Below are 24,598 nucleotides of genomic sequence, written 5' to 3' on the forward strand. Positions count from 1 at the left end.
CTCTCTAGCAAGCCCTAGGCTTTATTGTTTCAGTTTTCCCTCCGCAGTGGGCCTGGGGTGGAGAAGGAGGGTTGTGGAACACCTTCTAGACCACCAGGGCAGAGTTCAGTGAAGACAAGTTTAAATTGCGATGAAAAGCTAGATCCCTTCTACCTAAGGTAGAGGTTGGAGTTGTGGCTCCGAGGCTGGAGTTCTAGCCTAGCCGCATGTGTAGAAGATGCCCTGGGTTCAATCACCAGCACTCAGGAGGTTAAGGCCAAGAGATCACAAGTTAACAATCATCCAGAGCTACCAAGCAACCTCGAGGCTAGCCTGGACTATAAAATTCTGTCTCAGAAAACTAAAAAACATCAATCTTAAAAGAAGATGAGTATAGCATAATAGAGTGTATGCCCAATATATTCAAGGCGCTGGGTTCAAGTCCCTCTCCCAGCAGGGAGAGAAGAGGGAGAGGAATGAATCCTAAGGCAAACATAATCTTTCTATATCTAAGGTTACTCTTAGTTGCTCCCAAACTTTCCTCTCAGAAAATGTCATATTTCTTACACTTCTGCATGTTATATTCCTCACCTCTGCTTGTATTTAAAGGATATTATATATGCAAATGCTTCCATAATACGTTACAAAAGCAACATTGATGAAGAAATGCTTGGGTTCATTTCAAAGTCTGCTCTTTGTACAGTGTGTGACAAGTGTGTCTCATACCCTGCAGCACGCTCTGAAAAAGACAAGACTTCCTGTTAGTCAGTAGCTGATTGCTCAGAGAACCCAAACTCTGATTTGCAGGCATGGCTCCCAGCATGACTGTCCCATGGGAAGTATGACTGGCATGCTGGTGAGCAGAGGTGGCAGCAGCCTGCGTACAGATGTTTCTGGACTGTTCCTGGTGGGTTTTCAGATGTCACCACTCTTGCTGTTTATGGCAGTCATTGAGAAAGCTTATACTACGTTAACTGCATGAATGAGGCATGGACAGGCAGCACCCAAGCAGGCTGCTGCCTCCTCCATTCAGCTAGAAGTGCTGTTGCATGCCGAGTGCCCAAGGAGTCCAGTAAGGAGCATCAAATCCTCCATGAGAGACAAAGGCTGCTTGCCGCCCTGTGTCTCCTGGGAACTGAACTGAGCCTGGGTCCTCTGAGAGAGCGACCAGTGCTTTTAACTGCTGAACCATCTCTCCAGCTGCCACACCTCCCTTTTGTTTGCTTGCTTGTTTGTTTCTGTGGTGCTTTGAGACAGGGAGTAGCCTTGGCCAGCCTGGAACTCACTGTGTGAACCGGGTCTCAAACTCGTTAACATCCACCGCACTTTGCCTCTGCCTCCTGAATGCTGGGATTAAAAACATAAACACATACTACACATCCAGCCTTTGCAGGGGTGGGGAGGCATCTCATTCTGTAGCCCAGGCTGGCTCTGAACTTTATGTAGCCAAGGCTGGCTGTGATCCTCCTTACACTACACCTCAGTAAATTTGGAAAGACCAAAGGGAAGTATCCTGAAACCTCAGCAGCACTCTGTCCCCTGTCACTTTAAGAATGTAATCGTTTTCCATCTTTCTCATGAGTCATCAGTTTCCAGTGTGAGTTGCTGTAATTATCTTGGTTGGATTAATTTCCCTAAAAACAGAGACGCAATCCTATCTGATGTTTGAGAGTTTGGACCTGAGTAAGGAGGTCAGTGGGACCTGCCTTATTTCCAGAGGCGTTAGTGCATTTGGTAGGATTCCATCCTGCATAAGGGTTCTGCTTCACATCTAAAACTCAGTGTTGGTCTCTGAGGACTTTCCTGTCCCGGTCTCCTGGGGTCTGACCTAAAGAAGAGGTTGGCCCAGCAGACACTTGACTATTACTGTGCGTGTCTGTGTGTGTACCAGCCTGTGCCGTGTGTAAAGGAGCACATGTGTAGGTACAGAGAGAGATCAGAAAACAGCCTGTCTTTCCTCGGGTGACCATCCACACACACACTCCTTTTATTTCAGACAAAGCCTTTTAATATCCTGGAACTCACCAACTGAACTGGACTCTGAACTACAGGGTCAGCTCCTGTCTCCTCCCCAGAGCTAGGGATTCCAGTGTACACCACCATGCCCAGCTTTTTCTCATCATGGGTTCTGGGTATCTCACTTGGTGCTCATAGTGGAACAGCAAACTCTTTACCAACTGAACCATCTCCCCAGCCCCTGAACTCTATCTACATTTTGAAATTTGAATTAGTTGCCATTTTGGTGCTGGTGTTATGGGGACCAAAAGTTTCTCATTCAAACTATTCCAGAACTGTTAAAGCCTTAATAAATGTGTCCCTTGAAATTTACTGCAGAAGCCAGGCTCTGAACACCTTTAATCTCAGCACTCCAGAGACAGAAGCTAATGGATCTCTGTGAGGAGTTCCAGGATAGCCAGGCCTACATAGAGAGACCCTGTCTCACAAGCCAGTAATCTGTATCCTCAGTGGTTTCTGCTTTAGCTCCTTCCTTGAGATCCTGCCCTGACCTCCCTTCAGAAGGGACCATAAGCTGTGAGATGAAATAAACCCTTTCCTTGCCAAGTTGCTCTTGGTCACAGTAACAGAGAAGCAAACTAGTATAGTTAGTAACCCCATAGTAACTGTAATTTAGTGTAGAAATGCCATATTTGTGCCAGACCCGTGTTTTAAAGTGTGAACCATTAGTTCAGGATATGGGCCCTTGCTAGTTCACCATGACTGATTCTGCAGTGGCAGGAAAACATGCAGAAAACCCAGTATTCAGTGTCCAGCAGAGCTCCAAATGCATGTGTCCTGGAGAATTCGGGTCTTCTGGGCTGGTTACATTAACCCAAAAGAGATACTGGACAGTTGGATACCCACCAAGGGCAAGAAGGGCCTCCATTCTAAGAGAGTTTGTAAGAAACATAGTAGTTGAATGTGTGTGTGTTCGTGCATGCTTGTGGAGGCAGAGGACTACCTCAGTTGTTCCTCAGAAATCATCCACCTTGGTTTGGAGACAGGGTCTCTCTGTGACCTGGAGCTCGCCATCCAGCCCTAGGAATCCCCATCTACACCGTCTACATGTCCCTCACTTAAGAAACTCTTAGGAGGCAGAATGAAATGTTTCCTATAGGAAAGCCAGAGCCCAGCCAGATAATTGAGCTCATTGTTTTCCTTCACGGCTTGTTTGCCCTTTCATTCTCTTCCTAAGGTGCTAGATGTTGAGGAATGTCTCCATTTGCCAGAAAGACAGTGGGGTGTCTCATATTTCCCCCGCCAGACCGCCAGTTCTGAAGCGAGCCTGCAGAATGAATTTTTAATGCTGAACGTTCTGGCATTGCTCTTGCAGCCAGCCGCATTGCTCTCCTGAGCTTACAGATTTAATGCTCGGATGAGCAGAGTGAGGGCTGGGGGGCACTCAACACAGTGAGAATTAACCCCCCAACAACCACACTGGTGCCCTCCTATCTGCAGAAAGATAACCCTAAGGAGTCGGAAGGGAAAATTAAAACTCTGTAGTGTTTGGAGCGTTCTCCTAACAGCCTGGAGCACAAAGCAGGGCATAGTCTCTGAATTTTATCAGACAGTGTGTATTTTTACCTTTTTACTTTTTTAACTGTGACTGTTCTTACTTGGATGTATTTTTGTGATCTTTCCACCCTTAAAAAAGCTTTACAATTTGCAAGGTTTACAGAATATACAGAAGACTGGAGACTCTCCAGCTCCTATGAAAAGCCCAAATGGAATCAGAAGTCCAGAATTGGTCGCTAACAATGGGAAGGGGACCATTCGTATTCACTGGCTAATTCTGGTTTAGGCCATATGGTTGATTGTTATTTTCCCCTCAGGAACTTTCTATATTTTTGAAGTTTTCAAAATTAAGGAGAACACGTTGTATATAAAAATTGTTCAAGCCTAAATAAGTTGGAGAAGGATGGAGTCTTCAGCGAGCAGTAGAACAAATGGCTGAGATGTGCATAATAAGCTAAGGCTGCACTCCATACCAATTAAAGCCTGGGTGCCTTAAATATAAATGTACAGGAATCATGAAAACACGAAGACGGGTTTTATTTAGGTGGGGATTTATATAATAAGTGGGTGGGAGAGCCTTTTTTAAGCATGATGCCAAAAGTAGAAAACCTATGGGATATTCAAAGCTCTCTGGAGGTGGAGGGTGGACAGGATATAAGAGTGATATGAGGATGGATAAAACATTTACAGTGTAAGTAGAGTAGAAAATGCCTAATAGATATTTCTTGCTAAGCCATAACAAACATTAGAAGTCAGTAGAGTAGATGGATGGATGGATGGGTGGGTGGATGGATAGGTGGATGGGTGGGTAGATGGGTGGGTGGGTGGATAGGTAGATGGGTGGGTGGATGGATAGGTGAGAGGGAGGATGATGGACAGATGGGTAAGGTGAGTGAATAGAAGGGGTTAGGTACAGGAAACAAATGGGTGGATAGACATGGATGAACTATTTACAGTTTATTAGCAGATCAAGGTATTTCTTATGAAGCAGTAACAAAAGCCTGTAGGTAGATAAATTGGGCAGACAAATGAGGTGACGGACAGATAGAGATGGGATGAATAAAGGGTGGATGAGTAGGTAGATGACAGAACATGTGAATGGAGAGCATCTCAAACTGCCTTCCAGAGCTTCCCTCTTCCCTACAGGCAGCTTCCCTTCTGTCTGGTTTCTGTCCCCTCCCACTAGAGATGCACTTTTCTCCCTCATTCCAGAAACCAAGGGTCCATCTTGACTCTCTGCTACCCTGCCGTCTAATCCATCCAGTCCCATGACTCTCTTCATTCCTTGTTTCTTAGCTACACTACCACCACCATAATCTGGGCCTTTTCCTCTCAGCGTCACTTTTCCCATATCTTCTTGTCTCTCGCTGCTAGTTTCTCCCTGGATGAATCCAAGGATCTGCTGAAAGTGTCCAAGATATAATAATCCTGTTCTGAGCGGCTCTGCTTGCAATCCTGCCCTGGCTCTTTCTCCTGCCCCCAAGGACAAGTCCCAGATCATAGTCCTGAGCACAGGCACTGCACAGTTCAGTTCCATCCCATGCCAAAGCCAGCCCCACAGAATCCCTCCCCTTCCACACGGGTGTGCTCCAACTCCCAGATGAGGTGATGCCCAGGGTGTCCTCCTTCTTGCCTACTTAGCATGAGTCTATGGAGAGATCTGATTCTGGGCCCAGAAGAAGTACATCTTTATAGACTGTTAATGTGCAAGTGTGGTGTAGCGACTTCCCCCTGGTGTGAAGGCTGTCAACAGTCCAGGGTGGGTTCTGATGGGGAGCCTCGTCTGTCGGCACTGTTACTGCTTTCCCGTCACATTCCCTCACATCCTAGACCAGGGCTCAGCACCGCTTCAGTGATCTGCCACTCGTCACGTCATTTGCTTCCCACTGAAGCACACCTCTTGCTGTAGCACAAACTTGAATTCCCTTTAATATCACATTAACTGATCCTGGAAGGAATTATTGTTCTTAGCAAATGAATATATGAGACGTTCTAGGACTAGGGCTGAAGCTGAGTGGGTAGAGTGCATACCTACCTGGTAAGGGGCCCCAGTTTAACTCCTACTATTGTATAAATTGGAAGTGTGGTGTGTTTGTCAAGGTCACCCTTGCCTGCGTAGCAAGTTAGCCTAACCTACATGAGCCCCTGTCTGTAAACTGTTATTTCCAGAATCATGTTTGAGTGAGATGTGGCATTGCACACCTATAATCCCAGGTCTGGGAGGCTGAGACAGGAGGATTGTGAGCTCAGGGCCTGTGGTTGGAGGTAGCAGCACCACATCCAGCTCGGTCTTCGTATTAGGAACCAGTTTGTCTAATATTTTCATGGTGCAAGTCAGACATAAGGAATTTCACATCCCTGGCTTCTTTCTGCCTGTAATTTTACTCCATCTGCCTAAATCTTTATAGTGATAAGTTGCCGTCAGTTTTTAATTTCTGTGTCTGTGCACTGTCTGACTGCTTCCGTTGTGTGTTTTTTTTCTAATGCCTTTACTCATCTCATTTCTACAGTGTGCCTCTTGTCATTTTATCAAGTTTTATAAATTAGCTCAGACAGTAAATTTACCCTTATTTATATTTAATGCACCTGCAAATACAGAATGTCATCATTAGCTTTCTCTCTACTGGCATTTTGAAATTGGTTTTCTGTAGATAGACCATATACCTCATTGTTTTAATTCCCCCATGGTTTGTTTGTTTGTTTGTTTGTTTGTTTGTTTTGTTTTAAGATTTTTGTTTATCTTGTATGTGAGTACACTGTAGCTGTCTTAGACACACCAGAAGAGGAAGGGGGAAGGTGACTCTTTAAGACTCAGACTTATACAAAAAGCTCTATCATTTAACAACCTGGTGGCCAAGCCATTTCCCTCCACGTGACACTTTATTGTTGGGTGTTTTTAAGAGCATGGACTTGCTACAGTGCCCTGATTTACTGTTTGCTTGACTCCAAGGGAAAACTTCATATTGCAATTAACCTTTCTATTTTTTTCCTTCCATCGGAATATTGTGAACTTCCTCTGTGGTATTTTAGTGATTAGACAGGATGGAGGGCATCCTTACAGATGTGAGGCCAAATTCGATGAGGTCAGACTGAGGGGAAGGGATGGGCTGTGTGGGGCCAGCAAGTCTGCCCCAGCCAAACTGTCTGACACTTCCCAAGTAGACTAGGAACCTCTGAATTATTCATTTTCAAGTTACCCTAAAAAGCCACTTATGTGATACCCCAGTGCAGACTTTCGGTGCCAGCTAGAAGAAGGCTTTGTATTTTCCCACAAATGTTCTGCAGCCTCCCAGACCTGCCTGTGCAATTTCACTTCCCAGCCCTTCTCCTGGGGTGAAGAGCACCATCTGAGAACTTCAGGGCAGGGCTCTGAAGGGGCTGTGGGAGCCGACGTGACTGCATGTGAGAGAGGCTGGGAGGAGGAGCCAGGAAGTGACCGTGGACTTGGGTTGAGGTGTGGGGTCAGGACAGGGCGGCAAGGGCTAGATGACCAGGATTCAGCTAGAAGGTTGGATGTTGGTGTTGTTTTGGTTTGGGTTTTTGTTTTTGCTTTTTTTATTCTTAGCTTCTGCCACCCACCCTGTTCCTCACAGTTCCCATGCCAGCATAGTACTTAGGGGAGAAGAAGGTAATTAGTGGCCCTGAAGTAAGAGTGGTGTTCATCCTAGACCTGTGGCTCCCTGTGCCCTAGAATGGGTCATCAACTGCTCTACCCTGGACCTGTCTCCTCACCTCTTTATACACCAAGGCAAAGACCTCCTCTGCAGTGCAGAAAACACTCAGGAGGGAGGTACCAGGCCAACAGCCACAAGAATTCTCGGGAGCTTGGCCTGCACCTGTTGACCTGCAGGTTAGTGCCACCCATTAAGGACACATAAGGAGAGTACTTCATGAACAGCTACAAGCAGCACAGTGGGGTGCGAGAACCCCACTGCCAGGAACCTTACCACAACAAAGGATTGTTCACTGCACACTGAAGGAGTCTGTCTGAAATTCTGATTGTGCACATGTGGGTATGGTGATATACACCTGTAATCCAGGAAGGTGGAGACAGGAGGATTAAGATCTCAAGGTCAAGTTTAAGGCCAGTCTTGCTACATAAGTGAGACCCTGTGGTCTAAAGATAAAAAGTAAAAACTTTCGGGAAAGTGAAAACCATTGTCGGGAAAGAAGCACATGTGTCCCTACTGCAGACTCCAGCCTCTCAGACATCAGACTCCAGAGCTCAAAACTCACAGGTCAACTGTGCCACCTACAGCTGACAGTGGCTGCTAGGCTGGAAGGAACATTGCTGAGGGAATAGAAAAGGCCCACAAACTGGGAGAGGCTACCAGGGAGCCAGGCCATAGGCAAGAGCATAAGTAGGCACCCGTGGATGTGGGTGTTGTGGCCACATGCCTGTTGTTGATCTGTGTGAATGCTCCTTGTCTTCAGAGAGGAGTGGTGGACTTCAGAAATGATTCTCGAGACACAGCAAGGCAGCTCGGCACCTCCCGCCAAGCGTGACGACCTGTTCAAACTCCCGGGACCCATGGTTCTCACACGATAGGGGAGAACCAGCTCCAAGCGTCCTCTTGCGTGTACATGAACAGTCAATCTAATATGATAAAACATAGTTTAAACTTTTGTTTCGTGTCTGTCCGACACACATGTAAAGTGTGTATGAGGAAGTCAGGACAGCATTTGAGAGCTGGTTCCCTCTTTCTGAAGATGGAACTCGGGTTGTCAAAGTTAGCAACAGGTACTGAGCCAGCTCTGTAGCCCTAAAAGGTGTTTTTATAACTTCATCCACTCAAGATTACAAAAGAAACCAAAGGCCATACCCATGTATAAATATTTATATAAAAATACTAAATAAAGTACTAGCAACCGACCTGAGAGCTCACTAAACGCCTGGTACACTACAGACAGATAGGGACAGGTGGCAGCTAGTATAATTTATTGTATTAGCAGGTCAGAGGAGAAAATCCATTTCATTAGCTACATAAATGCTTAAGACGCACTTAAAGAAATCGATACTCATCTTTTATTAAAAAGTCATAATAAAGTAAGAGATGGATATTTTATTAACAAAATCTAAATGTATATATTTAAAGCCAAACACCAGCAATATGGTGACTTGTGAAATAGGGAGTTAGCACCGAGAATCCACACCAGGCAAGGAGTCCCTCACTGTTGTCTTAGTTAGAGCTGGTTACTACTGCGTGATCAAGCACCATGTCCAAAAGCAACCTGGGAGGAGACGGTTCCTTTGGCTTCTATGTGTTCACTCAGTGCATTGAAGGAACCTGGGGCTGATGCAGAGCTCATGGGGGAGCTCTTCCTGCTGCCTGCTCCTCATGGTTTTCCCACAGTGGATTGGGCCCTCCCACATCACTAATAAACAAAATGCCCCACATAAGCTCTTGTTATAGCCGGACCTTACCAGCAATAGCTCAGCCGAGGTTCCCTCCTGGCAGCGACTGTAGCTTAAGCGTCAAGTTAAAACTAGCCAGCATCCGGTATGGAATGTTATAGAAATATATACCAGTGTGATTCCACCTCCCCTCCTGCATGTGTGCCTGTGCGTATGTATAATCACACACATGTGAATACTTCTGTAGAGGCCAGACTCCAACCAACTTTGGGTTTTTTTTGGTTGGGGGGGGTGTTTGTTTTGGTTTTTTGGCTTTTGTTTTTGTTTCCTTTTCCCTGGAGCTTACCAGTTCAGCTAAACAAGAAGGACAGGAAGTCCCAGGATGTGCCTGTCTCTCTGCCTCTCCATTACTGGGATTCCAAGTGCTTGCCTTTGTTATGTTGGTTCTGAGGATCCAACTTAGGTCCTCATGCATGCAAGGGAAGCACTTTACCAACCAAGCCATCTTCCCAGCCCAGTGAGTGTCCCCAGGTAAAGAAACAAGAAGCATTCAGGGGATACCAGCAGACTCTTTGCTCTCCTTATATGCAGTTATATAAGGGCTTAAGACACTCTGAAAGGCTGTCACTATATTGACCTGCACAGCTGACTCCTTGTGGCTCCAACCGGCCCCTCCTTCTGACTGACATGTGTCTTCCACATCCTATGTAGCTTATTAATTTTCTCTTGAGACAGAATATCTAACGGAAGCCACTTACAAAGGAACGTTGATTCTGGCTCCCACTTTCTCCTTTCCATTCAGCCCAGGACGTCCCACCCCGCCGCGCCCCTGCTGTCCAATCTCCTCACACTCTTCCTACCTCAGTTAACAATCTCCACAGTCCTCACAGACACCAGAGGCTTTGCAGTGCTTCCACACCTTGTCGGCTGACAGTAAAAGCCATCAGGCAGCTTTTCAGCTACAGATTGTCCCTGCTCTTGTCCCAGATCCTTCTCTTTGTGCCAGGCTGGGAGAGGGGACCCACATCCTTTATGGGGATGACAGTCCCCATCACAGAGCACCCTTCCTCAGAGCCAGACTCCATCTACCCCAACCTCTCCTTTCTGAACTTGGACTCAGGCCCTGCCCTAAGTGTCTCAATTACCGGCTGACAAAATGATAGTAGTAATAATTAGGGGCAGGTGAGAGGGCCCAGCAGGCGAAGGTGCTTGCTGCCAAGGCCAAGACCTGAGTTTGATCCCTGGACCCCACACAGTGAGAGAACAGACGCCTGCAATTTCCCTGTGACTTACATATATAATATACATGTAAACAATAATTGACTAAAGTAGGATCTGTAGCATTTGCACAGAACACTCTCCAAATCACCATTTGGAACTTCTAATAGACAATCCGATGCCTGCTCTGTGGGTCGTTATACACCGTATTGCTTATCAAGTGAGGTGCAAACTTGAGGTCCACATGAGGTTGATACACACATGGAATCTGCAAAAGTGGGACGTGAGGACATGGAGGACTGAGAACACTGTTTTCCTGGCGTCACTGATGGCTAAGACGATGAGATATGCGGCAGCCTGGCGCTGGGCCGGATGGTGCTAGCACTCAGGAGGTTTGTGCGAAAGGAAATACACGGTGTCTGGCCTGGGTATAATTTCCTTTCCATCAACCTTGACCGTGTCCTTTGAAGTTCGTCATAAAAATGGTATGTTAGCCTGGAGAATACCCTGAAATGATGCGCAGGGAAACAAGTGAATGAACTATATATATTCTAGGCCCTGATGAAATGACCCTGTACTCGGAGTCAGGGAAGAACATAAAACAATGCAGGTTAATAGACAGCAGACGCCGCGTTGTCAGCTCACAAAAAGGTGAGCGGAGGAGGGGCCGATAACAAATGGTGCTGAGCGAGCAGTTTGTGCAGGGTTACGGACTCTGAAATAGAAAAGATTTTAGACAAATGTCAATCTCCCAATCTTCAGGAACTTTGAAATGGAAAGAGTGGCCAGGCATAATGGCACACACCTATAATCCCAGCCCTCAGGAAGCAGAAGCAGAAGGACTAGAGTTTGAGGACAGCTTGGGTCCCAAAACATTAAAGAAGAGAACCCTTTCAGCCAGATATGGTGAATGCACACTTGGAAGCCCAGAGGCTGAGGCAGGAGGATTCTTGTAAGCGTGGGACTACAAAATGAGAGCTAGGCTATAGTGGTTATAGGCTATAGGAGGAGCTATAGTGCTTTACTCAAGTCTAAAAAAAACAAGGGAGGGGCGGGGAGAAGAGGAAGGAATGAAAACAAAGCCTCTGAAAGACTTACTGTCATGCTATGAAACTATATTATGGGCAGTTCATCCCTGTCCTGGTGAAGTAGCGGATGTGGCTCCCCACCCCGCCCCACCCAGACATTTCCAGCGTCCTTACTAAGGACAGGTGATTGGGTAGGCTTCGTTTTGTTGGCAGTGAGGTTCAGCAGTATGTTTGAGAGGGCATGTCCTAGTTTGCTTCTCTAGAGCTATCAGGAAACAAAGCTACTTTGGGGAGGAAAGGGTTTGTTTGGTTTACACTTCCAGGATCACCTGTGGGGGAGGGGACGCCAGCCACAGTGGGCTGGTTCTTTCCATATCAATCATTAATGAAGAAAGTGGCCCACTGGCTGGCCTGTAGGTGTGTCAGATGAAGGAGCTCTTCAGGTGAGGCTCCCTTTTCCCAGGAGACTCTGGTTTGTGTCTAGTTGACAAGAACTAACCACCAAAGGCAGATTCATCAAAACCTAGTGGAGCAGTGTAGAACCCACCATGTTGGTTCAGCTATGCTCACACAGAGCTCAGTATTGTACGGAAGTCCCCAGCTAGCAGGGCACAGCATGGTGTAGCATACCTGCCATCCAAGCAGGAGACCCTGCTGAAAGCAATTTAGTTGTAACTAGATGTGTTCTCTAAAGACTGAAAGCAGGCATAAAGTGATTATCTCTGGAGAGGGGCTGGGGTTCAGCGTTGTAGCTCACACGGTGCCCTGGCCCAGCATACACTGAACGCTGGGCTCCATCCCCGCCACTACATAAACTGAATATTGTGGGTGGAGGCAGGAGCAGTTGTCTTCAGCTACATAGTAAGTTTGAGGCCAGACTGGGAGATTACAACCTGTAACAGAAATTTATTATTAATAATAATGTAAACTTTGGAAGCCTTGTTCCTTCCCTGACAGTAGTCTCTGGGAATGATAGCCTCTCTGGATCTGGGTATCGCCACCACAGGCTTAAGGTTTTGAGTCACTCTGTCCTAGCACAGCAGAGCACTGTTGTCAGTCTCCTCTGAGCCCAGGAAAGCCATGAGTGTCCTCACCATGAGATGCACAGCTCCATTATCTCATTAAATATTTCGCTCAGTTCTGTGATTGCTTAGCAACCAAAGTGAGTCTGACCCACCAATGGAAAACTCGACTTCACTTTTAGGGATTCCTTCCAACAGCAGAGAGTACCTTCCTGTTTTAGTGAGACAAGGTGGCATTTTACTTTGTTTTTCAAAATTGCTTTACTTTTTTTAAATTTATTCTGTGTGTGTGTGTGTGTGTGTGTGTGTGTGTGTGTGTGTGTGTGTGTGTGTGTGTTTAAAGAATAAGGGACAGGCAAGATTGATCATCAGATAATGGTGCTTGCCAATAAACCTGAGGACCTAAGTTCAATCCCTGGGTCCCACATGCTGAAAGGAAAGCATTGGTTCCATAAAAGTGTCCTCTGTCCTCCATAAATACAACATACCCCCACCCAAACACACACAAAATATATAAATCTTATCTTTAAGTGAGTTTTTTAAAAAAAGCAAAGAAACAGCTGAATGATGTGGAAGACAGAAGTTGGTGTGCCAACCTTTTCCAGTCAGAAAGATGGAATAGTATGAAGATTGGTTAGCAGAATCAAGGAAAGAAGGCACCATCTTGAAGACCCTCCTGGAATACAAGGAGCTGCCCTATTGAACGCATTCAGGGTCTGCCTGCTCACCCAGGCCTGGCTGATTCCCCACGCCTCCCAAACGCTGTAACCAGCTCTGCAGTGGAGCCCGAGGAGATGCTGGCAACGTCTCCCCGGCATAGCTTATCTTGAGTGCTCATCAGTCATGGATTTCTGACCTTTTCTCCCAAACCTGCAATGTTGGCAGACATTTACCTAGCCTGGGCTCTGGGAGCCATGCTTCCTCATGGTAGGATGTTGTCGTAGTTGGGCCTTCTAGTTTCTGTAATGAAAAACTATGACCAAAAAATGGATTGCAGGGGAACGTACATTCTCACATCACTGTTATCATCAGGGAAGTCATGATAGGAACTCACAGGGGACAGGAATCTAGAGGCAAGAGCTTATTTATGCAAAGGGTATGGAGGGATGCTGCTTACTGACTCGCTCTCGTGGCTTGCTCAGCCTGCTTTCTTTTATTTATTTGTTTATATGTAAGTACACTGTACCTGTAGCTGTCTTCACACACACCAGAAGAGGGCATCAGATCTCATTATAGATGGTTGTGAGTCACCTGGTGGTTGGTAGGAACTGAATTCAGAACCTCTGGAAGAGCAGTCAGTGCTCTTAATCTCTACAGCCCCTCAGCCTGCTTTCTTATAGAACCCAGGACCACAGCCCAGAAGTGGCAAAACCCATAATGGGCTGGGGGGCTCTCCCTGATCAATCACTAAGAAAACACCCTACAGGCTTGCCTACTGCCAGATCATGTGGGGGCATTTTCTTATTTAAGACCCCCTCTTCTCTGACGACTTAGCTTGTGACAAATTGGCATAAAACTATTCAGCACAGGTGTGGAACTATGCATTTGCCTTCACTCAGAGGAGTTCAAACAAAAAATAAATAAGGCCCTCCAGACTAGTGTGGGCTAAGAGGTGACTAGACTTGACATTTCACACTGCAACCCGCATCTCCGTCCTTGCCTCCCCTACAGGCCATGCCTGCTCTAAGTGCCTTGGGTCCTAGGAAGGCCCTTCCTGTCAGGGCATTTTCCTAAGGGTAGACTTTTTCCAGCTCGTTCTCTCCTGATAGGGCAAACAGCTGTTTATCATTCAACCCTCAGCTTGTGCATTGCCTCCTCTGCAGCCCTCCCTGTTCCTGCCCTAAGGAAGATTTGTCCAGAGCTCCAGTCAAGACATAATGCGCTTTGTTGTATCTTTATTTTTGAGGCAGGGTCTCATGTAGTCGAGGCTGACCTTTAACTCACTATGTAGCACAAGATCACTTAGAGCTCTTGATCCTCCTGCTCCACCTACAGACTGCTGGAATCACGAGCTTGTACCACTATGCCTCATGGGTGCTAAGGACTGAAGTCAGGGCTTCGTTCACACCAGCCAGTCTACCGATCTGAGCCACATCCAAAGACCTGTATTTTACTAATGTTTTGGCTGTCAAGCTAGCACGATTAGGAGCCCACCAGACACATGAATGTCAACAAAGTGAATGAAGAGCCTCGTTTGATGGTGCTCACCTGATGGTGCCCTTGAGCGGTAGAGACAGGATTAGGAGTCTGTAGTCCTCCTTGACTGGTAAGGTCTGGTGAGGAGCTCCTGGGTAACAATCACTTGTTTTGTATGCCTCGGGGCCTCAGGTTGATCCTTGGAGCCCACAGTAGTGGAGAACCAAATGCTGACCGTTGTGACAGCACTAAGGCAGGGGTGTGCACACAGTAGTGACGGTGAATAGAATGAGTAGCCTGTGGCCTGTTCCATTGGCCACTGGAATCCCTCACAGGTTTGCCTGGTCCTCTCCTTGTGTGGATGTGGTTAGTCGTCTTCAGTCTGAGCCAGAGAACCTATCCCTTGATCACTTCCATGCACCAGCACAGTCATGCCTAACCTCTATCCCTCTTCTTTCCCAGGGCCGACGAGATCGAGATGATCATGACTGACCTTGAACGAGCCAACCAGGTAGGCTATTCGAACCTTCACCATGAAACACAAAAGTTCACCCAGTCAGTTCCCTTGGGAGACACCTCGCTCCAAGATGAGGTCATTGTGGGTCCATTTTCCCTCTCAAAGGTAGTCAGGATAGGAACACAAACAGGACAGGAATCTAGAGGCAGGGGCTTATTTATGCAAAGGCCATGGAGAGATACTGCTACTGACTGGCTCTCATGGCTTACTTAGCCTGCTTCCTTATAGAACCTAGGACCAGCCATGAGAAGTTAGAAAGACATCCATTGCACTATTCCTGGGAGAATGTTGGCTTCAGCCAGTGTCTGAGACACAAATGCATGAGGATACTTGTTCTTCTGATCCCGTGGCTCCAGTGCACCTATCCCGGTAGTGTCCAAACCATGACCTGCAGGCCACATGCATCTCAGAATAGCCATGGATGAGGCCTAACACAAAACAGTAAACTTATTAAAGCACTGTGAGATTGGCTGATTGATTGATTTGCAGTTGTGCAGTTCCCAAGTGTAAACATTGGAATTGACACTATCATCCCAATGTCAGAAGGTCGAGCATGTCTGATGACTGTCCCCAGGTATCCATTCCACCACAGAATTAATTATCACCGCCTTCTAGTCGGTTCCAACTGCTTGTTCTAGTGAAGCTCCCAGGCAATACCCAGTTTTCAGACACACCTTTCTGGAAACACACAGCACAATGCCAGGCACAGAATAGTCAGTCACATAGTATCAGATGGTTCCAAGCACTCAGCTACCCATAACCCTTTTCACAGGCCCTGCAGGGCAGTAAGACATTTTACTTTCATATCTAGTGCTCCTGGCTCCAGCTAGCTATGGAACTGGTAATGACCTCAAACTTCTGAGTGCTCTCACCTTCTGTGTGCTAGAACAAGTGTGCACATCACCACAGCTCTGATGCTAGGCAAGCACTTTGCCAACCAGCTAAGCTGCATTCCCAGACAGTTTCCATGGATTCTTCACTTGGGGGAGAAACAGTTAAAGCAGTAATTAGTTCCTCAGCCCAGAAGGACATGGCCTGTGGCCTCTGCCCACTCAGTTTTATAGCTGGGTACCCATAGACACTAGAAAGTTTTGAATTTTGTATTGGGTCACCCCACCCAGTGAGCTCAAGGCTCTCTGTGAAGTGAAAAGCCCCCCAGAGTCCCTGCAGAACCTGCCCTGCCCCCTCCCCAGGAGTTCACAGGACACCTGTCTTCCATAGGTGCTGGTCACAGACTTGCACCAGCATGCAGGGGAAAGTGCTGTCCATTTCTTCCCTGATGAAATTCACGTGAAGCCTAAGCAGGAAAAGCACACTCCTGGAATGTGTGGCTCCATTATTCCCTTAGGACAGGGTGGGCCATGGCTGGTCTGTAAGGGCTTTCTGTGCAGAGTGTGGCAGTGGTCATGTGAGGTCTCCTAAGTAGTCTTAGCCACCCTGGTACTCGTCAGAATAGCTGTCCATTCTCAAATGCTCCATACACAATTAATCTAAGCAAATTGTTAGAACCATATCACTTCCTCTGTCAAGCCTGAGATCAACATGGTCAGGATTCTTATAAATAAGGAAACTGAGTCAGTGCCTGGTCCATCACTGAGCTGGAACAAGAAATCCAGAAGTCCATCTTAACATTGTCTTGGCACATTGGGGGGTGGTTTGTTTCTTGTTTGATTTAGGTGTTTGGTCATTTGTTTAGGGGGTATTGTTTTGTGTGTAACCTGATTGCAGAGTTGACTCATGTGAAAGTTGTAGATGACAACATCGTGTTATGGTATAAAAGGGCACCTTGGTACAGCATCTGAGAAGGGAATAAGGAAGCCTGGGGGTCGGGGTAAAAGTCTATAGGGCAAAGGCTGGAGTTGGCATGGGAGGAAAACTAGGCTGGGTGTGGGCAGCAGAGTGGCTGGATGGGAAAGAGCCCGGCAGGTTAGGGGGAGGGGCTTCATCCTGAGGACAGTGGGTGTACTAGGAGGATGGAGATCCTGGATTTGTGTTAAAGGTCACTTGGGGCCGGAGAGATAGTTCAGCCTTTAAAAGCACATACTGTTCATGCAGAGGGCCCACACTGCATCAGAGGCCGTCTCCTGAACTCTCAGGGCTCCTGCACTCACATGCTCATATACTTGCATAGATGCATACAATTAAAACAAAATAAACCTTTAAAAAAATCCATTTAAAAGAAATAAAGGAGTCACTGTAGATAAAGCTTCAATAAGGAATAGGAGCGGGAAGGCCAGAAACCAGGGAAGCCACCAGCAGCTCTGCTGATAGGACAGGAGAGACCTGTAGACCTGGACAGGAGATGATGCCCAAGGAAACAAGGCAGAGGTAGGCTGAGCAGGAGCAGTGCGGGGCTGCACACAGCCACAGATTGCTATAGGTGCCATACATCTGGACCATGGCACCTGCCCGGGAGGAACAATTTGCTAGTTCATTGGTGTTTAGAGTTGGTTTTGCCCTGGGCTTATCTCAGACATTCTACTGAGACCTATAGTGCTGTCTCATTGCTCAGAGATTATGTCTCTACCCCAGGGAACCAGAAAAACAGGCAGTAGCTACTAGTGGAACAGGGGCGTCTCCTTGGCACGTGTTCCATCAGCACTTGCACCATTACAGTCAACTGGCTGTGCAGAGAGAATGTTCTGGGCTCTGGAATTTCTTGATAAGTAAAATTTCTTAGCTTGGCAAAGCAAAGAGCATGGAGGGCACACTGGGAGCAGCTCGGTGGCAGTGAGAATTCTGTCAGGCGGTTTGTTCATCAGACTTAGCTGTAGTCCTGTTACAGATCAGCAGTGTTCACATATGTGAATTGTCAGCCTGGCCTGTGGTGACCAGCAGCGTAAGTGGTGACTGAAGGGGGCCCAGCTGCTTGGTAGGTGTGGTGAGTTTCTCATCTCCTACCTATGACCTTCACCAAGTCCCTGCAGAACCATTGACAGGTTCGCCTATGGCAGTTCCCCATGGCTCTGGTTCCATGACAGCCATCACCAATTCACACAGGAGGCCGCTTTGCTGCTGCAGAGACGTCCTTGTCTCAGATTTGCCTGCACCTGTGTTAGTGGTCACACGTGCAGAGAAGCCATAAGCAAATAATCTAAACCAAAAGGGGCAGATTATATTGAAAGCCCCACCACCACCCCATAAACCAAGGGAAGTAGCCAGATGTGGTGGCTCACCCCTGTAATCCCAGCACTTAGGAGGCAGGTCAGGGGTTGAAGACAGGCCTCAGCTCTCTACAGGAAAACCTGTCTCAAAGAAAAAAGAAAGAAGAAAAGGTCATGGGATGTAGCTCAGTCAACAGAGTTATGCACAAAGCTCTGCCTTCCATCCTTGGAACAGTAAGGCAGAAGGATCAGGAGTTCAAGGTCATCTTCAGCTACAGTTTTGGGCAAGCCTGGAGTACATGAGTCCCTGTCTCAAAAACCAAAGTCATCTGTTTTAGATGAAGCAAGTATTGGCCTCAGATGTGGTCCTAATGCTCTGACCTTGTCACTGTGGTGGACACAATCACCGCTGGCTTTGCAGAGTAGCTGTTCTCCATACGGCAGCCACCAAAGGTCAGCACTGCCCTACCCTGTCTCCTCCTCTACTCCTTTGTCTCAGAAATGGTTGTGCTTCTCAAGAAAAAGCATAAGGGCGACACACATGGTGGCAAGTGCTGTCCCTAACTGCAGTTCAAGAGCATGTCCTGTGTTCCCCTGGCTCTGCCTCTGTGTCCTGTTTGGAAGCACATGGAAGCACTCAATGCCTTAAGCCACCATGATGGGGTCAACTCTGCATCCCGACCATAGCCATCTGAATTGTGGCTTTACCAAGGATGTAAGAGGCTCCAACAGGGAACACCAGCTGAGGCAGCACCCTTCCCTGTCTGCTCAGCTGCCAAGGGAAGGCTTGAGTTAGTTCTTCCAATCTGGAAAGGAATTCACCCCAGCTCCCAACTAGTGTCTGTCACCCTGTCCCTCGTCCCTTCCCTGAACAGCTCTTTCTTATTCCTCTGGTCTATAGCTTTTAGCTGCACAGATCTATACTGTTTGATGGTGGCGTGTGGCTGTTGTTGACCGCACCAATGGTGCATTTAAGACTAGAAATCCTTAGTAAACATGAAATCAAGACGTTGCACTGAACTAACCAAGTTAGGCCACCTTGGAGCACTGACTTCTAGCAGAGCCACCTCATTTATTTGGTTTTGCTTAGGGTTTTCTATTTATTTTGTTTCAGTTTTGAGACAGGGTATCATAGCCGAGGCTGGCCTCAAACTAACTACAAATGTAGCTTAGGAATGACATTAATCTCTTGACCCTCCTGCCTCTACCTTCCAACTGCTCGGATTACAGACTTGTGCCACTATGCCCAGTGATAGGATTGTACCCAGGGCATGCTGTACAAGCCCTCTACCAACTGAGCCACACCCTAGCCTGAAGCTCACTCTCTAAGTACATAGACCAGACTGGCCTCAAACAGAGACTAAAGACTTGCACCACTGTGCCCAACCTAGTTTTGCTTTGCTTTTTTGAAACTGCATCTCTAGTGTCAGCCAGGCTGGTCTCAAACTCACTACCTCTGAATCAGCCTCCCCAAAGTCGAAGCTACAGGTGTTACCCTCCACGCCTCACACCGTCATGAACTAGGTACAGAAAGATCACAGGAGCTAGCTGAGACCTTGGTCTGTGAGTGAGCACTCAGCCTCCGGGCACCTTCACAGCCTCTGAGAGTAATGATGAAGACAGACACTGGTAATGCAACTGTTCGGCAGCTATCAGAACGTCCTCCCTAATAGGTGAATAAAGATTTTCCTCCTCAGAAAGACTAAGGAGTCATCAGACTACCCATTATTCCCGGCAAAGCTGTGTTTGAAGGTTTGCCTCACTAATTATGGGGACATGTGCTTTTCAGTCAAGGATCTTCACTGTCAGAGAAGTGGGAAAACAGCTGTTGTCCCAACTTCTTATAAGGCTGAAGCAGAAGGATGGCAAGTTCGAGACCAGACTAGGCAACTTAGTTTGTAAGAACCTGCCTCAAAATAAAGCAGAAAGAGCAGGGCTGGAGCGATGGCTCAGGGGTTAAGAGCACTGATTGAGTCCTGAGTTCAATTCCCAGCACCCACATGGTGGCTCACAACCGTCTGTAATTGGTTCTGATGCCCTCTTCCGGTGTGTCTGAGGGCAGCTACAGGGTACTCACATACAGTAAATAAATCTTTTTATAAAAAAAAAGAAAGGAGAAAAAGAAAGCAAGGGATTTGTGGTGATAGAGTGCCTGCCTAGAATTCCCCAGAGAGAAGTTGGAAATAGGACTCACTGGACAGTTAGCTTGAAGCAGACATTTCTCTCTCCATCCCTGTCATATTACCAGAAAGCTTTTCCCGGTAGTTGTTTCTACAGACCTTGGTTCTAGATTCTGTCTGGAGCAGAGACTGTGTGGAAGATTCAGGGCCATTCCCTGAGCTCTCCAGAAGGCAGAGCACTTGACTACCATCCCACCCTGGGCAGATAAACCATCATTATTAGTAAGATTCTAACTTTGTGTGGGAACTCACTGCTGCCACCAAGGTACTTGGGCTGCCCGCCTGCCATTGTGCAAGCAGATTAGCCAGCTAGCAGCAGGCCAGCTAACTCACGTTTTCCTTTGTAACTTCTCTCTTGGTAATTGCTCAAACAGTCCTGCTCAGCCAGGCTGTCTTCATTAGACTTTCCTGGTTTGTTTTGTGGGTGACTTTTTGTTTTGGTTTTTGAGACATAGGATTTCCCATTGTAGTTCAGGCTGGTCTTGAACTCGCTGTATAGCCCAAGCTGGCTTTGAAATCACTGTGTAACCCAGGTGACATTGAACTCACTGTGTTGCCCAGGCTTGCTTAAAACCCACTGTGCAGCCCATGGTGTCCTCCAACTCACAACCCTCCTGCCTCACCTTCCGTGTTACCTTTTCCTAATAACATAAGTTGCCAAGGGTATGGAGAAGTGGCATGTCACTCTCAGTGCAGTCCTGATGCCCTTAGCTGCCATTGCCCATCCGTCTTAAGTTTTGTCTCAGTCATAATAATGAGACCTGGGTAAGTGTATTGAGAACCTACTCTCACATCAGTTGCATGTGGTGAACCTCTGTGGGCATGGAGCCCCACCCACATGTCTGAGTGGGCACAATGTTCCCATTCTACAGATAAGTATGTAGAGGATCCAGGAGTGTAGGTAGTTGTCCCTGCTGCCTCTGTTCCCAGATGGCCTCTTGAGTGGTAGGTCCTGGAGTGGCTTTCTTCTTTGTCCAATAGCAAGTCTGAGTTTGCAGCAGTCTTGACTTTCTCATCCAGGGTCCTAGACAAACTGCAGAAGGTTCCAGCCATTTCTGTCGAAGCTCCCAACACCACTTTAGGCCCACACACTGCTGGTCCAGAGTAGTCTGGCTAGCTGCAGATGCCAACATTCACAAACACTCCCCCATGAAGGGTTAACTGGAAGCCGGCTCATCTCTCACAAAAGAAGCCACATTTCCATAGTCCACTCATGGAAATGCACGGTGGCAGAAAACACCCACCACACTGTGTATGTTTGGGGGAAGAGAAAGGCCAGAGTGTCTTTAACTCAGTGTTTACCCGTGAGAACGACTCCCCAGAGTAACCCGTGATAACGTCTCTTCGGTCCATGAGAAGAGAAAGAAATTGAATCAGAAGACTCTATTTCCACCGGTATTTATTCAGTCTGGGAAACGCAATGGGCCGGAGCATTAATACCAGCAGGGGATTCCTCGCTCCTAGCGTTAAATTACTGTCATAATCGCTCAATTATTTCTTCCTTGTACTGTTTAAAATAAAAATCCATCACATTCTAGGGTGTGTGTGTGTGTGTTTCCCTAGCATTTATTAGGTTGAGTGTTTAGGAAAATCAATTACAGTCAGTCAGGCATGAATTGATGAATGTTCTTGTAATAATTGTCAGCTGTTAAACCAAATGTACTCTCTTCTCCTCACCCTTTCCGTTTCCTTCAGAGGGCAGAGGTGGCACAGAGAGAGGCAGAGACTTTAAGGGAACAGCTTTCATCGGCCAACCACTCTCTCCAACTGGCCTCGCAGATCCAGAAGGCTCCAGATGTGGTGGGTAACCCAGGCTTTACCCCAACCCCTGCTCCATGTCACTCCTGGTTTCAACTCTTGCCTTTGGAATAACCACTGAAGCAGGAATGGGTGTTTGGTGGCTGTATTGGTTAGTTTTCTAATTGCTGCAACAAACGGGAGGGAGGGGGGCTAAGGGGAGGGTGGTAGGTTTATTTCGGCTCACAGTTCAAGGGTGCAGACCATCATGGCAAGGGAGGGCCTGATAGTGTGTGGCAGCAGCTCACATCCAGTCCAGATGCAAAGATCCGTGCTGCTGCCTAGCTGGCCTCCATCTTTTTATCAACTTCAGGACCCCGGCCTGGGTGCTACCCACAGTGAGAATGTGTTTCCCATCTCAACTCACCCACTCCAAAGCCCCTCACAGACATTCCCAGAGGTCAAGTACTCGAGATCCTAATGAGCTGACAGCGTTAGCCACACACGTATCATTTCTTAGCAGCAGAACTCGGGAAGGTTGAAGGAAGAGCTCTGCCAATAGTACAGAGGTGTCTCATGGTTAGTGTTGGGACCCCATACGTGTCCTGTGCCAGGTGGAGGCCAGTGGTGACCGGATCCGAAAAGGACCAAAGCTTCACAGGGAGGTCAAGGCTATCCTACTAGTAGGACATGAAGAAGAGCAGCTGGCCCTGAGTCTGTACAGTGCTTGGAATCTCACCCGAGATGCAAACATTCAGAAAGAGCAGGACCCAGTGGTCCAAACCTCATTTGTTCTCCCTCTGTCTCTGCCCCGCCCCATTCATTTATTTATTTATTTATGTATTTATTTATTTATGTATTTATTTATTTATTTAGTGGGTATAAGAATAGTAGTTTCACAAGGGTCAGAGGGCAACTTGCAAGAGTCTGTTCCCCTGCCATGTGGGTGCTGAGGGTCAGGCTCAGGTCATCAGTCAGACTTCTGCAGCCAGCCAGCACGGGGCCATCTCACCACCCCTGCCTTCTTTCTTTCTTTATTATTTTTTTTAAGACAAAGCCTCACTACAATAGTTCAAGCTAACCTCTAATTGGTGATCCTTCTGCCTCAGCCTCCTGAGTCCTGGGATTCAAAGTGTGCAGTAACATGCCTCATCCCACATGACTTTCCTCAAGTTAACAGCAAGGTTTAGTCAAAGTGGCCCTGAATGAACAGATTCCAGGTGCCTTCAGCGACCTTGGGTAGCTAGCACTGGTGACAGAGAAACACACTAGCTAAGACTCTTAGTTCAGATCTCAGCTCTGCATTCTCAAAGAGTCCTATCTTCCTGGCTCTCCGTTCGTTTATCTGTTAAGGTAGGCTATGGCTATAGCTGGGCTTAGTGTCAAACACATATAGTCCCAGCAGAAACAGGAACTCATTGGCCTTCATTCAAAGTTGTTTGCAGCTACAGAGAAAGTTCAAGACCAACCTGAGCTATATGAAACCTAATCTTGAAGGAGAGAGGGAGGGGGAAGGGGGCAGAGAGAGAGAGAACATGAACACGAGAACTCAGGGATCTGAGGCAGGAGGATTGGCAGGACAATAAGACCCTGTCTGAGCATTTCAGAGTGGGGCAGAGGGGTCTCATGTCAGAGACCGTTAGTTCTTTCACACTTGAGGGACGCAGTAACTTGTTTTTCTCTGAAATGTGTCCTTTATTCTTCCTTACTCAAATGTAGATACCCTGGGGACAGCACCAGGGCAGAGGCAAGCCCTGGAGCCAGGGCCAGCAGCTTCCCAGCTTCTGTGGCCGCCCTTGGTCAGGAGGAAGCCATTCATCCTAACATGTCTAACAGGGCTTCTAAGCTAAATGTTTGGATTACAGAGAATCCTGGCACCTTACTGGGCCACAGCAAACCCAAACATTCTGGAAGGAAATGAATGTTTTTGCAGGTCCAGTCAGTTGTGGGGCCAGGAGTGGCTTCCACACTTCATCATGGGCTAAATGCAGCAAGTCCCTGGCTTGAGTCTCTCAGCCACAGCAAGCAGGGACTTCCCTATCTGTGCCTTCCCATGGAGGCTACCACAGGCATAGAGCCAGCAGGAAAATAAGGTCTGTTGGGTTTGTGTGGCAGAACTCAACTGGGAAAGTGTAGAATCCATAGCTGTGGCAAAGCCAGAGCTGACGTACTGAGTGTCTCTCAGAACCATGATTCTACAAGACTGGAGGGCATGGGAGGGGCTAATATTAAGAGCTCGTCACATGAGCATGAGGCACCCACATAAATGCCAAGCAGTACACAGGCGCCTTTCCCTCCAACCCATCAACCTGCCACTCTTTCATGAACACTGAGCGAGACAGGATGTGCCGAAGAGCCCCTGCGAAGTGTCTACCGACAAATACTGGTTCGAGGGTCAGCTGCAGCACACCTGGCTATACTTCAGCCTGTGGGAACTGCAATATTGGGAGGCAAGGCCATCTGTGAGGCCAACACCACTGATTACCCAGCTGGCCTTGCTCTCCAAGAGGAGACAGCATGAAAGAGGCTGACCCCATGCCTCTCCTGTAGAGAAACAGAAGGGCTAGTCTGGACTTACCCTCTTCTTCCCTCTGCTTGTGCTTTCCTTTCCCAGTGTACCTATATCTTTCTCATCCTTAGCTTCTAAAATGGCAGTCTCCTGGGTCCTTGCCCAGACTCAAGCCTTTCCATCCACCTCAGCCCCTAGCCTTTCTCCATTCTTTCATTTCATTGTATCCCACTATGGGGCCAAGAGGAGGGAGTATCCAGTATAGGAGACAGTTATGGGTCAAAGAACAGGTTGTCTTG

The 24,598-nt window shown here is 47.4% G+C and overlaps 1 protein-coding gene across 9 annotated transcripts in view; it reads left to right on the forward strand.

Moving 5' to 3' along the window:
* Nucleotides 1-24,598, forward strand: part of Cux1 (cut like homeobox 1) — a 320,437-nt gene that overhangs the window by 215,103 nt on the left and 80,736 nt on the right. For all 9 annotated transcript variants that reach the window (XM_032886312.1, XM_032886313.1, XM_032886317.1 and 6 more), the window contains exons 9-10: nt 14,715-14,763; nt 21,749-21,853. In XM_032886312.1, the coding sequence (XP_032742203.1) occupies nt 14,715-14,763; nt 21,749-21,853 (154 nt within the window). The remainder of the gene's footprint in view (nt 1-14,714; nt 14,764-21,748; nt 21,854-24,598) is intronic.

The sequence above is a fragment of the Rattus rattus genome, chromosome 16, assembly GCF_011064425.1.
Source record: "Rattus rattus isolate New Zealand chromosome 16, Rrattus_CSIRO_v1, whole genome shotgun sequence".
NCBI classification, from domain to species: Eukaryota; Metazoa; Chordata; class Mammalia; order Rodentia; family Muridae; genus Rattus; species Rattus rattus.